Source organism: Talaromyces amestolkiae (assembly GCF_001896365.1).
Source record: "Talaromyces amestolkiae strain CIB chromosome Unknown scaffold16.1, whole genome shotgun sequence".
In the NCBI taxonomy this organism is placed as follows: Eukaryota; Fungi; Ascomycota; class Eurotiomycetes; order Eurotiales; family Trichocomaceae; genus Talaromyces; species Talaromyces amestolkiae.
The window spans coordinates 736,535-750,763 of record NW_024468052.1 but is presented as its reverse complement, the minus strand read 5'-3'; the positions used below and the strand labels follow the sequence as shown (position 1 = coordinate 750,763).

Here is a 14,229-nt window from a genome sequence, read left to right as displayed (position 1 = left end):
TTTGGATGCTCATGTGCACCCTCCCGATGCCCAGCACTCACCACGAGCAGAGCACAACAATAGGTTCCATCCTGAAAGCGTACGAAAGCGGCGTCGCACTTCCCCAAAGAATCGTCCTTCGATGCAACGGCGCCATACTAGAATCAAGTGACACCATTTCGAAACTCAACATCAACCTTGACAAAGTCATTCTCATCGAGGCAGTTGCCCAGACAAGTCCAAACTCTTCCGATAGCATCTTCCAGAGAGAACCACTTCACGCCCGTTCAATCAACAATGTGGTGATGAGAACAGAAGCAAGCATGGACCAGCAGGGCCCAGTGAAGCAAATCTCTCTCTCAGATAGATTTACCCATGCTCTGCCATATAATTTGCAGCCACCACCCGGTGTTGACAAAATTCGGCTTGTCAATGTGATGAACCTCATTTGCAAATATGAAGGGACCGACAAAAATGCTTTGAGTGAGCACTTACTCACTTACGGAGAGTTGATGTTGCTTTTCACCATGGTCGATTTTGTGCATGAGAAACTGGCTGAGCTTCGTGACCTACAAGGATCGAACTTTAGATCATTTACCGGTGAGTTTCATTCAAACTGGCACCAAAGTGTCGATAGATATCACATATTAACCCCAAACCAGCGAACGATCGTCTACTCATTTTGAATCAGTGGCACCTTCTGACGCCTGAATTATGCCAATGGTATCAAAGACGAGCGGTGTTATTCATCGACTCCGCCAGCATAGAGAAGGGGTTCGCCGAACAAGAAATGAACCGTTTCAAAAGTGAGAATGCTGGTTTCTATGCGTTCTTCCTCTCGACCAAAAATAAATATCATGAACAAGCGAAGACGTACGGATCAGGTAAGACTCACATTCCTGTCACCTCTGTGAAGCTTGCCGGCTGATAGGCACATCAGACAAAGCTTTCTTGATGGTGCATTCGGATTGGCGAGTAATGAGCCACCGCAAGATTGCATATTGGGTCCGATGTGGTCGGAGCCTTCAATACATGCCAGTCACCGACTCAGACACTTTGCCCCAAACTCAGAACATTCAGTCTGCAAACCCTTGTGAAGAAAAGACCATGGATAACTCCCATTCAAAACGTTCCGAATCGGAAATGCCTCAACCCGACGAGCCCCAAGCAGAGCCCTCGGAACAATTCAGTCTGCAACCCCTTTTCGCCAATTGCACCCCAGAGCTTCTAGAAGCTGGAGTTAAACATGGAGTCAACTTGCTAGAACGTCTGAAGGAACCCCTGCGCCGAGTCGACCCTGATCTGGAGGCAGCCGAATGGCTGAAGATTATTGAGAATCTTCAGAAGCAAGCCGAGCAGCCAAAAACTATCGTTGGTGTTGTTGGAAACACGGGTGCTGGAAAGTCGTCTGTAATCAATGCAATGCTTGACGAGGAACGTCTTGTGCCGACTAACTGTATGCGAGCATGTACGGCGGTTGTTACGGAAATCTCATACAACTACGAAGACATACCATATCGCGCAGAGATTGAATTCATAACAGAGAAAGACTGGGAGAAGGAGCTGCAGGTCCTATTCAGCGATCTGTTGGATAGTAATGGAAAAGTCTCTCGCGAGGCATCGAACCAAGACTCTGAAGCTGGTGTTGCATACGCCAAGATAAAGGCAGTCTATCCCAAATATACGCACGAAATGTTGACGAAGACTACTGCCGAGAAGTTATTGAAACACCCTGCAGTTCAAAAGGTTCTTGGTGAAAAGAAAGATATTGCCGATTCGAACCCAGCAGCGTTCTATAAGCATCTTCAGTCTTATGTTGATAGCAAAGAGAAGACAACCGGTGCGGAGAAGAAGCCAGCGCGGAACTCCACGGAAATAGAGTATTGGCCTCTGATAAAAGTGGTCCGTATCTACGTCAAAGCAGAAGCCTTATCAACGGGCGCTGTGATTGTCGACTTACCTGGAGTTCACGACTCAAATGCTGCTCGTGCTCGTGTAGCCGAAGGCTATATGAAGCAATGCACTGGATTGTGGATTGTAGCTCCAATTACTCGGGCCGTTGATGATAAAGCCGCAGAGTCTCTTCTTGGGGAGACACTCAAGCGACAACTGAAGATGGATGGCGGGTTCGATTCAGTCACATTCATATGTAGCAAAACTGATGACATCAGCATCCTCGAAGCGCAAGAGTCATTGGGACTAGAGCAAGAAATGGGTGGGCTCTGGGCTAAATCTGACGAGTACAATTTGGAAAAGCGGAAGCATAAAAAACGACTTGATGAGTTGAAGGAGACAAAGGAAGAATACAATGCAGTTGTGGATGAAGTTGATGAGCAAATTGAGATTTGGGAGGCCCTCAAGGATGACATTGATGATGGCAAAACAGTATATGCGCCACGGGACAATGCATCTTCCAAGAAACGAAAACGCGGTAGTAAGGGCAAGGATCCACCACGGAAGAGGCAGCGTTCATCAGACTCCGATCTCGACAGTGATTATGCCAGCAATGACGATAATGACGGGGCTGAAAGCGAAGGAGATGATTCTGAATCCCAAGGGGAACCTCTTACCTCGGAAGCTATTGAGGAGAAGCTTTCTGAATTGAAGACAACGAAGAAAGAGGGTCGTCGCCACAGGCAAGAGATTGAAGCCGAAATGAAAGTTGTTCGGAAGCAAATAGCGGGAATCAATGAAGAGGATGCCAAGGTCAAAGCGGAAATGAATCACATTGCAATTTCTGGTCGAAACGAGTATTCTCGAGGCGCCATTCAGCAAGACTTCGCCAGTGGTATTCGAGAGCTTGACCATGAGCTTGCTGAAGAGACCGATGCGTCGAACTTCAATCCCGACGTCGATATTCGCGATTACGACAGGGTTGCTCAGTCTCTACCTGTATTCTGTGCCTCCTCTCGAGCATATCAAAAGCTTTCGGGTCGTTTCCAAAAGGAGGCAAACGTACCCGGATTTCAAACCGTTGAGGAAACTGAAATTCCTCAGCTTCAAGCTCATTGTAAGAAGTTGACTGAAGCTAGTAGGGAGACAAACTCTCGTCGCTTCCTAAATACGCTGGATCAGCTCCTCAACTCTCTTCGACTCGTCACGTCTTCGGACGGGCTTCAAGTCACCGACAAGCAGAAGGCTGCTCGAGCCGCAATCGTTGAGAGCACCTATAATCAGCTGGACAAGGTAAGTTCCCGCATGTTTCGATTTCAATCTGATTGTGATGAAATGTCAATTATATCACTGTGTGATCTGATTCTAATCAATGATGGCTTAATGCAGGAAATTGTCCAGCATATCAAAAAAATCTGTGATCAAATAGCTGAAGAGATTAAATCCGACATAATCGAGGCTTGTAGTAAGTGACAGTATGAGTTCATTTCACAGATTATATGCACACAGACTCCTGATCTTTTGTCATGATTGTTATTCCAGACAAGGCAACTCCTACGGCATCTGAAGCAGCCGTCGATACGGTATCACGGTGGGGCGCACCAGTCAATCGTTTCAACCGTGCTGAAGGTGGATTCCTCTGGGCTACTTACAAAGCCTTGTGCCGTCGTAATGGTGTCTATGCCAATGCTCAAGGAGCCCATGACTGGAATGCCGAGTTGATAGAACCTATTATGAAAGCTGTGGCTCCGGGCTGGGAAAAAGTATTCTCGCGACGAGCTCATACGATCTTCAATAACGCTGGATCCGAAAGCGCAAATCTTCTTAAAAACTTCCATGATACTGTTTATAAGAAGATTACCCAAGCTACCGGATCGCTCGGCAGCCTTCATATGCTCACACAGCAATTGCGCATCTATCAGCAATCTATCAAGGATATTTTCAACCAGCAAGTATTGGATATGTCGATGCAGTCGAGAGATATCAACCGCATGTTTGAGCCGGTTGTTGTCGAAGCAATGGTCCCTGCATATGCCATTTGTGTGGAAGAGCGAGGTACAACAACCATTGCTATCTACGTTGAACGATTGCTAACAACTCATGATAGGTACTGGAAGCTTTATGCGTATGAAAGCCGCCATGTTTTCCCATGTGTCTAGCCACCGCACTTCTATGTTTGAAAAGAGTGTGGAGGAAGTTCACGCAGCTCTTGACAGGATGCGCGAAACAATAGAGGAAGCTCTCCTTGCCAAAACCGATACTACTCTTATGTCGTTGAAACGTGACTATAGGTCTGCAGTTGTCGGTAGCCAGTCATCCGCTGGTGGTACTTTACCGAGAGAGAAACGCAGTGCACTTCAGGAGATCTTACAGCATATCAATGATTGTGAGACATCTTACAAGGAACTGACTCAGCCCGAGACCCAGGAGGACGTTTCGAATGAATTAACTGGCGATGGCCAGGACAGACAGCCTTCACTAGAACCCAACGACGATCCGGCTCTCGTCAAAAGAGAAAAGCAAATAAGTGAACAGGCAGAAGAGATGACGGCCGAAGCGTTACCATCGCCCGCTGCAGCTACCTCCGTTAAACAAGAACAACCCGATGTAGCTTATTCGGATAATACCAAGATGCCAATTAAGCCCGAGCCAGAAGATGATGACATGGCAGCTTCCCAACTCGAAGCCGGTGAGCACTAGACTCTTTTTGATGACAATACTGTTTCTTTGCAACCACATGGATATAACTAACATGCTGCAGACCTCTTTAAATGGGACGCCTAAGGTCACAACACTCTTTCAATCAACAGATTCGGATTAAGCGTTCATTTCCACTACCATTCCTATTCCACACTGTATTTTTACGTGCGCTATGATTTCAAGTTCAACCACGTTCTTTGCTACTTGTCGAAGCCAAATTCACATTCAAGAGACGGAGCTTTGCGGTTGGTTACGCCTAATGACTTGATGTTTTCCTCTTTCTTTCTTTCTTTTTTCATATTGTACAGTCAAATGGAATTTTCCTATATTGTGGTTTTAGCGAGATTGGTCAGGCGTGTGTTTCAAAGAAAGCTAGGAGTTCAGGGAAACGAGCGAAAAGGGCAATTCCCTGTGTGGCTGCATCATTTTCGGAGCTGGGCGGATCTTTGTATTTTTCGCTTCTACATGACATGAAGTTCATGCAGGCTCGATAATCAATGGCAACAAGATTTTCATTTCAAACTGCGGTGCTAATAGGTGTGGTCTAACAGTAGTGAAATGCGGAGTTAATTGCGTGACTCCCGTGAGGAGAATGTGGAGCAACACTTATCTGTGACTAGTAACCAGTTTGTCCTAGAGAGATAAGACTCCGGACCAACATCGAAGACATGGTGTGATTGCTCAAGCAGAAGCCTGCGACAGATCAATAGACGAGATTACTATTGTCCAACCGCGAAGATGGCTGCCCTCCGTGATTTGCAGCTTGCTGTATCCGGGAGGCGGTCTTCGAAGGTTTGCGCGCGGTGTCGGCAAAGAAAGACGAAGGTATGTAGGAGCCACGCGGTCCTACATGTATATGCGTATATCCTTACATTGCCTACCAGTGTGACTCTGGGTATCCATCTTGCAGCGCTTGCATGAAAGCCGGCGCGGTTTGCCGTGGCTTCGATTCGCACGGCCATCAAGATCTGCCCCGGAGGTCAGTTTTGACTGGGCCGTATATCCCATAAAATCAAACGTACCATGTTAATTGTCGAACAGTCTACTCAGGGCACTTGAGGACCAGGTCACCGAACTTGAGCGGCAGGCATCCAAACTTCACCATTCGCCTGCCAATATCACTCTGGCTCTTACCTCAAAACTGGCACAAGCAACATTGCTGGCTGACACATCGGGCCTACGTCCTTTTTTTCTATCTAATACTACATCTTCGGTGTTGTCCAAACCTAGTTGCCTTCCTCTGGCCGTTTGTCATCTTGCTCTTAAGCCATCAAGCAGCAGTGGAGCTGATGCTGTTCAAAGTCAACAACAACAATGCCTATCTTCCACAAACCTTAGACGCATTCCATACGCAGCAATCGAGCAGATGCTATCCAACTATACAAACATTCATCTGCCGCAATATCCCTGTGTTTCTGAGCAATATATCTACGATGCCGTAGGTCGACTTATGTCGGTGCACGATGGCGATACGGATGCCGTCCTGAGCCTTGGAATTCCAGCCTGTTCCGATCTCACTCATTACGACTACTTTATGGTCTTTATAGTGTTTGCGGTGTCGTCTCTTACTCTCACATGGAAGAACGAACACCAAGCGAGAACGGCATCGAATGCCTTTTTTGATACCGCTCTGCATCACTTACGCCTAGCACCTGAGGTGACGGATATCCAGCGACTTCAAACATACCTACTACTAGCACACTACGCAAACTTGAATCCCAGCAGGGCAGATAACTGGATGTGCATCTGGAATGCCACAAGGATTGTTCTGGATCTGGGGCTTCACAAACAGGCCTCTGTAGTACTTCTACAGGACGAAATAGAAGAAGCTGCATTCCCAAACAAGCTGTTTTGGTGTACGTATGGCATGGAAAGATCGCTGAGCGCTACTGTGCGTCTCTCGCTGGCACTCCCGGAAGACTCCATCACAGCATCGCACGATACGGATTGGGACGCAGATACAAAGTATGCCTCAGCCAGCCATCTATACAGATTTCGTGCTTTGGAAACCGAAGTTCATCGTACCCTATATCTTCAGCAAGACACAAGACACAGAAGCAGGACGGATCTCAACTCCTGGATCGGTGATATAATCCATCGTCTTGACGCATGGCTAGAAAGAGCCACCGAATTCTCCAAGTACCAGATGTTGGAGTTCAGGATGGTTCAATACGGCCTTCTGAAAGCTAGGCTTTTTCGTCCCTCGCCAGGATTAGAGTGTCGCACTGCAGAAGACCGTGAGCAATGCTTTAATGCTTGCACCATATTAGTTGAGGACTATCAGCACCAAACAAGGAGGAGACGGTTGTTCTATCCATGGCATGGCGTGCACAACCTTTTCGAAGCGGCTGTAATCATGCTTGAATCTTGCTGGGCACTGAGGGACTATGAACCACTAAGATATCAGGCCCGGCATATTCTAGCCGTCACGTTACCAGACTGTCTAACTCTACTAAATAAAGTGGGCGAATCGTGGCAAGAGGCAACGTTATGTTCTGTATACCTCAGTCCCATTTTGGAGGAAACAGCCCGTGCTTACAGTGACAGAGCGCTCGCGCAAATGAATGCAGATAGAATTGCGGCAGAGTCTATTACCACAGGAAAACTCCGGAAATTGCTTTTCCCAGATGGCCCGCTTCTTTGGGAATCTCGTTCGACTTCATTTGAGCCAACAAAAGAGGATAGTGCTGATGCACATATTGCTCTGTCCCTTGAGCCTGTGGTTTCCACTGGTACCCAGGAAATTGACTGGGATGCATACTGGGAACATGTACAGGATTTGTCTCCAATCTGGACGGGCGCTCAGGCTTCAGATGTTATGAAATTATCGGATGCATTATGATTTGCTATTTGATGATCATTCACCCTTCCCTATTATTTTATTAGAGGCTTATTCATCGCCGGCTTGAAGTTGGTGTCTTCGATCCCAATATTTTATTCTCAGCTGATAGTAGTCGTTCCATAGTCGGCTTGAAGATCAATGGTAGCCCTGTATCTTCAAAATTACTGCCCTTGACCATATCAGCCATCGCCTCTGAAGTAAGACAGAAAAGAATCTGGCTTTCAAATGTTGTTTCAAATTGACATTACATTGCGGAATCGTCCGGAGTGCGGAGACCAGATAAGAGGAGAGTTCCGATTTCCACTTGTGATATAGATCCTACTACGAGTGTAGTAATTTGTCTTATTATTAGGTGAGGAGGTTCGGGGGAAATCTATACTCTTCATGGTGGTGTTTGAAAAATTTCTGGATGGATTTCTCGCCTACTCAGATAGATTACGCCATCTACAGTCTGTTATGCCAAGTGCAAGTAATCCACGCATATATCCATCTTGGGGAGTGCCCAACGTTTTCAAGACACAATGAAGAAACATTAAGCGTCGTTTTAATTTGAGTGTCCATAATCACTGAGAATATCTTCACTATTTATTAGATACAGCAATGATCTTGTCCGCCATTTCTACGAGGGAATCCGCCAACACATCAATCTCCCCAAAGACTTCTGTCACCGGCTCCTTCTCATAATCCGAAGTCCAAGCTGCCTTAAATCTGTAGTCATATGTCAGCGTGTATTCTTTATACTTGAAATATCCGTGCTCACCCGGCCTGCTTTGCCGCTGAGGTGTCCCACATGTGCGCCGCCGCGAACCATTTCTCATCGGCTCCAGGAAACTTTTCGAGGACATGCTTGTATACCTCAAGGGACGGTTTTGCGACACCAAGGTCATCGCAAGTTACGAAATTTTCTGTTGGCAAATCGACACCGGCGTTGGCTAGGTATCTCTGAACACGAATGGCATCGCCGGTTGTCACAGCCCAAACAGTGAAGCCAGACTCTCGCAACCGTGCCCAGCACTCTTGAAGGCCAGGGCGAGCTGCCAACTTGCGATACTCGCCGACCATAAAGGCGGCGTCCTCCTCGTTCGCAAACTTGCGTGGCTCCTGAATGCCCGCCATCCACAGAATACGGAAGAACAGCGGCTGGAAGACGCTCCAGAAGGGCACATAACGACCAGACCTGTCCAGGTAACTGCACTCGCGCTCGGCGGCTTCCATCCATGCAAAGCCGAATAGTCGTGGCTTGATCCCTTCTGCGCGAAGACGCTCGCCCATGCGCGTCTCGATCCCGTCGAAGAATGCCTCGTACGACACGCAGGTGCCAACGACGTCAAAGACGACGTGCTTACCTGTGTTGACCATGATCTGTTGTATGATGCTTAGAAATGTGACAAAGAAGGGGAGAAATTGAAGACAAGGCGGTAGTTTCTTACATATTACAGAGTTTACTGCGACGGTCGAATTAGATTGTACGATCTACATACAGTGTCATGACTCAGCCCACTATCAGCGGAATTTTGCGCGCCGAGGACCTGCAGTTTCGTACTGTTCCGGCGGAGTTAATAATGAACATCATCAAGGCTTCAGCGATAGGTATCTCCACCTATTACTAACATGACAAGGATCAGAACTTGGTGGTTCCTTAGCTTCTTATACTAGCTATGTTGTGCATGTCCTCTTACATGATCTTAGACGTAGTGTTCTGCGATTCTGATTAAATCGAGGCACATGCATGCATTTTTTTTTCTATTGACCAGTTTACAGGATAGAGATAATAGTGGTGGTCATTTGCATTTGACAAACCACGTGCAGCGTTATAACACTTAATCTACTTGAGGACAGAAATACTCTTACTCAGATATCATAGATATGCAAAAGTCTCTATAATTGCATAGTGCATAGACGCCCAAAAGACATCCAAATTGGACAGGCACAACTCTTGACAAAAGACCGCCCTCATAAGATACTTTTTACCTTCTAAATGTTGGCCCCTTTATCTAGCTGAAGATAAATCGTTTGACAACGATATACCAAGGAATGTGTTTCTTTGGCTCACTCGCGAATTGCTCCCGAGGAATATCTCTCCGACCAGTGGATAAATCGACTTCCATCAAGGGTACGACCTTCGTCTTCTTGATAATCTTCCACCCGACGAAGAGAACAACAAAAACAGCAACGACAATATAATTGACGACAAATCCGACGGCATCGAACCCATCGATGAACACCGAATAGCCCGCAATCAAGGTCAGGAAGGTGTTTATGAACACTACAAACCATGTGCCGTAAGGGTAGAAAAGAGCTTTGTAAGGCAACTCAGCGGTGCTGTGACCTTGCACTGCCCAGGCTTTTCGGAACCGTAGATGCGTCACACCAATAACTGCCCAGGCGATGTATGTGGCTGATCCTGAGATATCGGTGAGATAGGTGAACACTTTCCCGGGTCCGGCTTTGTAGTTCAGCATGGCGATGAGACCAAGGGCATTGCAGAATACGAGAGAGTTGACTGGAGTACCATTCTTCGTAGTTTTGGCAAAGAACCTGGGCGCGCGCCCTTGGGAAGCAAGGGTGACGAGACTTCGAGATGCAACGTAAAGTGCCGAGTTCATAGAAGAGAATTGGGCCGTGATCCTTATCGTCCCCATTAGTCTGGAGACACAACGAGAGCTAGAATGAGGGCACAATTACATAACAACATTGACGACGTTTCCAAGTTGGGGGGCTCCGGCATTCTTGAACGCAATAGTCCATGGAGACTTGCCAGATTTGGTTGCGGCAGTGAGGAGATCGGGGCTATTTGAAGGGACGAGTATACCCGCGAAGAAGACTAGACCCCTATTGAGATAGAATTGATTAGTGTTTTAGACGTAAGAAGAGATCGAGCTGGACTTTGAACGCACATGAATATGATCAAAACCCGCCAAAAAGTCTGTTTAATAGCCCTGGGCACATCTCTTTCGGGGTGTTTGCTTTCTGCAGCAGTCAGTGCGAGCATTTCAGTACCTAATAAAACCCAATGTATTAGCTTCCAGATCGTTTAAATAGTAGGCTCGGTCGAGCATACCGCAGTAATACACCGCCGCTAGAAGAAACGATTGCCCAAATCCATTGATGCCATTTGCAATTGGACCTGGGTCTTTCCAATAGCGAAACCCAATATAATCGCCACCGATGGCTCCGGTGTTCAACAAGATGGCGCAGAGGAATCCACCAAGGATACAAAAGAGCTTCCAGCAGGCAAAGTAGAACTCCATTTCTCCCCAGACTACTACCCCAAGGAGCGATGTGACCTGGTAGAATGCCCACCATATCAATATCCATCCGTATGAAGGTACTGCTGACGTCCAATAACCCATGATAATCTTTCAACCTAGTTAGCAGGAACCAGACTATAGAATCCTTGAACAAACATACAGAACTAGCATTGAAGTCGCCTGTCAGGGGTTAGTTCTCTCAATTTGTTAAAAAAGAGAATCGAAGAAAAGTAAAACAAACCGGCTATATTTGTAACCCAGAGATACCAGTAATTATACCCAACACTGAATGCCAGAGCAGGATCAACGAAGCGGCCGGCAAGTTCTATAAAAGCACCGGGGATTGGGAACAATGTTGACATCTCTCCCACTGTAGGAACCCAAGTCAGCGTGGTGTTCATTTTGAATACCTGAGACTGATGAGACTCACAGCATTGCATGACGAAGAAAACGTCAATTCCAACGATTAAAAAGCAAATCAACGCGCCCACTGGACCGCTATACGCAACCGCAAACCCTGTGCCATACCATATACTAGCACCAACCACACCGCCAAAACTGATCATGACAAGATGCCCTAGATGAGAGAAAAGAGAGAAAAATGAGAAAGCGTATAGCATAGCGTATAAGCAGAAACTCACGACTTTTCAGCCCTCTCTGTAGGCCATTTTCCATAACATTACCATTGGCTGCAACAGTGTAGGAAGTGCTTTTGGCGTCTTCATCGGCAGTGGGTGAAGTTGCCGTCGCCTGGATGGCGCTTTTGGATATTTCGGATTCAGACATTGCGGAAGACCTCAATGCGTGCCTTTATCTTGGAATAATGACTTGAACTTCTTAGACGTTGGGCCTATTAGTCCTAAAGTCACTCCGTGTGTTTATACCCACGATGGTGTGGAAGACTACAATGACACCCTGCACAAGGATTAGGAGGGGAAGACTATTGTAACACGCACAATTAGCATCTAAATTAGACTATAATAGTGCCTAGATTAAAGTTTCCAGAGCTGAAGCAGAGCGTTATCGCTCCAAGCTAGCAATCCAACATGAAGCGGGGAGGAGCTGATAACATTGAAAGTGGCACTCCGTAATTATTCAATCGCGCCATCGCGGGAATTCTCCGAACTATCGGCGCTTTTTTTCGCAAGATCCCGGTTGTGATTCTACTGATAAGACTAACAGAAATCAAGTTCATTCAAATTTATTCATCTGATAATAGTAATCTTGGTGCCCTACCGAGGTTATCGCAGTAGAAACAATCCGTTTACGATAGTGGGTAGTTAGAGATAAGTACCCACAGTAAGACTGAAATGCTATCATGTATGCGTGGAGCTGAAATGCCATTTGATGCTAAATGAAACTACCGAACGATTCCGTTGCTGACAGTCCGTGTATTCTCGGCAGACTGTTTCAGACAAGCATCCAATATATCTTGATTTCGCACCTCAAAAACAGCCTCAAAATCCTTCGGGATGGCGCTCTGGGCCGTCGTATCACGGTTATAATCCACAAAGTGCAGGCACGGAGGCTTTGTTGACGACTGCTTGATTCTAAAAGACACAAGTAGTCGTAGGAAAATGACGTACAATAATCGGTTGGAAAAATTGACAGCAGTACACATGCGCGATCCTGCGCCGAAGGCAAATTGGTGCGGGGATGGTATTTTGTTGATGCCTTCATTTCCTAGCCACCTCTCCGGGCGAAAGATGTGCGCATCAGGACCGTAAGTAGCTGGATCTGCTCAAGGATTAGCACGCGAATAAAATTATTGAAAGATTGATTGCCTACCATGATTGGTAGATTGGCAATTAACTAGGACCATGACGCCTTTCGGGACCTTGATTCCGTCTTTCCATTCAAAGTCCTGATAAGTCTGGCGGGGCGGCAGCAAATGTAGAGGAGGATAGTAACGCAGAGTTTCCCTCACGAAGGCAGCAGTATACTTTGACTTCTCATCGTCGACGGCCTTCTCAAACGCATTTTCCAAAGTACCATATGACTCGAGAATGTCTTGATACGCCTTTTCCTGTATTTCCTGGCCTTTCGGGCTGGCGAGAAATGCTATCCCGGCAATTGCTGTTGCAAACATGGTCTCGAACCCGCCAGACATGAGACCACCAAGAATGGTGCGGATGTCGACTATCCAAAAGTCAGTCGGAAGAAATCTTAAGGAGAAAAGGTAGGCATACGCTCTGTCAGGTTCTGCTCGGTATCCATCAGAAGCCCGGAAGCAACGCAGTTTGAGGCCTTTCCGGCGGCAATCGAAGCATTGACTTCTTCGAGCAAAGTAGCGAGCCATGCATCTCTTCGTGCTCTGACTTGCATGGCCAATGCTGCTCGTTTTCTGTCTTGTAGAAAGGTAAAGTACCTAAAATAAGGGACATAATCTTGGGCGTTTGAGTTGGTGGAACGGAAGCTTGGCTCCAGTAAGTACTGGATCAATAGAAAAATGAGGACTTGCAAACCTAGAAATTATCGAGGCATCGCTCAAAATACCCAGCAGAAGAGGATCATTGACCTCCGAAAAACGCCTTCCGTAACAGAACATGAGTACGACGTTCAGAGCCAACATCTTTTGATACATGTGTGGCACGATCTGCTTAGAGCCTCTTTGCCCTTCACGGAGGATTAATTTGACCATTTCTGATGTTTCGAGATCGATCATGCCAGACAGCCTCTTGATTGCCGGTGCTGTTGTTAGCGAACCTACGACTCGGCGCTGCTTCTTGGTTCTCTCATTCCAGGGGTTTGTGCCTATTGTTGCCGCTGATTTCATAGTTTAGAAACAAGAAGAGGTAAATATTGGCAGCAAACTGACCAGACGACTTGGATACCACCCCATGAAACGTATAGAACAGGGGCCTGTCAACGGTAGAAGCCTGGTTGGTAACAATCCAATCTCGAGCTATTTCAAATCCATTTAGCACAMCCACACGCCGGTTCCMAAGCCGTATTTGGAAGATGGGCCATCCATATTTCTCCGCCCACTTTTGCGCTGTGGTAGCATGATCATGCCCAAGATGATACAGGTGTCCGTGAAGCAAAGATGCGCCTGGTATCTCTGGGATGCCTTGGATAGGAGGAAAATCGACATAGAAATAGCGCAAATAAATGAAAATTGCAAGAGTCAAGAGAATCGTTGATATCAGAATTGCCGATTGTAGGTCGAGAGCTTTAGATAGAACAGACATAGTAGAAATTCTTAGATTTCACTGCTACAGCAGTTGGACGAACACTCAATCTTCAATCAAGATAAAGCAACCGATTTGAGAAAATGTGCAGCCCCAAAGCAATTATGGTGTTGGGGCTTGCACGGCGGGGGAGCCGGAATCTTGAGAAATTGAGACCTGGAGTAGCGGACTTTTCCGACAGGGCATCCAAAAGATGTGTAACCTACTATACAGTAGTATAACTACTCAAGACTGGAAAAAAATGTCCTAATCCGTACGCTACGGAATTGCGCGGGCAAGCTGTCGATAGGTTTCAAAGTAATGTCTTCCTCCTCTCCACAATGCAGCAGTCAAAGTTAAGACTTCAGAGCACTTGAGTAATGATCCGAGACAC

The 14,229-nt window shown here is 46.6% G+C and overlaps 5 protein-coding genes across 5 annotated transcripts; 2 read left to right on the top strand and 3 right to left on the bottom strand.

The window, feature by feature from the left end:
• Positions 1 to 5: 5 nt before the first annotated feature.
• BHQ10_007784 (uncharacterized protein) lies at positions 6 to 4,656 on the top strand (the record flags this gene model as incomplete). The annotated part of the gene is made up of 7 exons (XM_040880517.1): positions 6 to 579; positions 642 to 863; positions 920 to 3,165; positions 3,262 to 3,337; positions 3,415 to 3,927; positions 3,980 to 4,561; positions 4,634 to 4,656. The coding sequence occupies 7 exons, from the start codon at positions 6 to 8 to the stop codon at positions 4,654 to 4,656; spliced, it is 4,236 nt and encodes a 1,411-aa protein (XP_040736287.1).
• A 654-nt stretch (positions 4,657 to 5,310) lies between these two features.
• BHQ10_007783 (uncharacterized protein) lies at positions 5,311 to 7,414 on the top strand (the record flags this gene model as incomplete). Its single annotated transcript, XM_040880516.1, has 3 exons — positions 5,311 to 5,397; positions 5,457 to 5,551; positions 5,614 to 7,414. 3 exons carry the CDS (start codon positions 5,311 to 5,313, stop codon positions 7,412 to 7,414), a joined length of 1,983 nt encoding a protein of 660 aa, XP_040736286.1.
• A 581-nt stretch (positions 7,415 to 7,995) lies between these two features.
• BHQ10_007782 (uncharacterized protein) lies at positions 7,996 to 8,773 on the bottom strand (the record flags this gene model as incomplete). Its single annotated transcript, XM_040880515.1, has 2 exons — positions 7,996 to 8,122; positions 8,175 to 8,773. The coding sequence occupies 2 exons, from the start codon at positions 8,771 to 8,773 to the stop codon at positions 7,996 to 7,998; spliced, it is 726 nt and encodes a 241-aa protein (XP_040736285.1).
• A 635-nt stretch (positions 8,774 to 9,408) lies between these two features.
• On the bottom strand, positions 9,409 to 11,451 carry BHQ10_007781 (uncharacterized protein; the record flags this gene model as incomplete). Its single annotated transcript, XM_040880514.1, has 8 exons — positions 9,409 to 10,042; positions 10,100 to 10,246; positions 10,312 to 10,414; positions 10,476 to 10,773; positions 10,826 to 10,845; positions 10,907 to 11,035; positions 11,096 to 11,242; positions 11,307 to 11,451. 8 exons carry the CDS (start codon positions 11,449 to 11,451, stop codon positions 9,409 to 9,411), a joined length of 1,623 nt encoding a protein of 540 aa, XP_040736284.1.
• Positions 11,452 to 12,025: 574 nt separating this feature from the next.
• BHQ10_007780 (uncharacterized protein) lies at positions 12,026 to 12,990 on the bottom strand (the record flags this gene model as incomplete). The annotated part of the gene is made up of 4 exons (XM_040880513.1): positions 12,026 to 12,215; positions 12,252 to 12,402; positions 12,454 to 12,804; positions 12,855 to 12,990. 4 exons carry the CDS (start codon positions 12,988 to 12,990, stop codon positions 12,026 to 12,028), a joined length of 828 nt encoding a protein of 275 aa, XP_040736283.1.
• Positions 12,991 to 14,229: the final 1,239 nt, after the last annotated feature.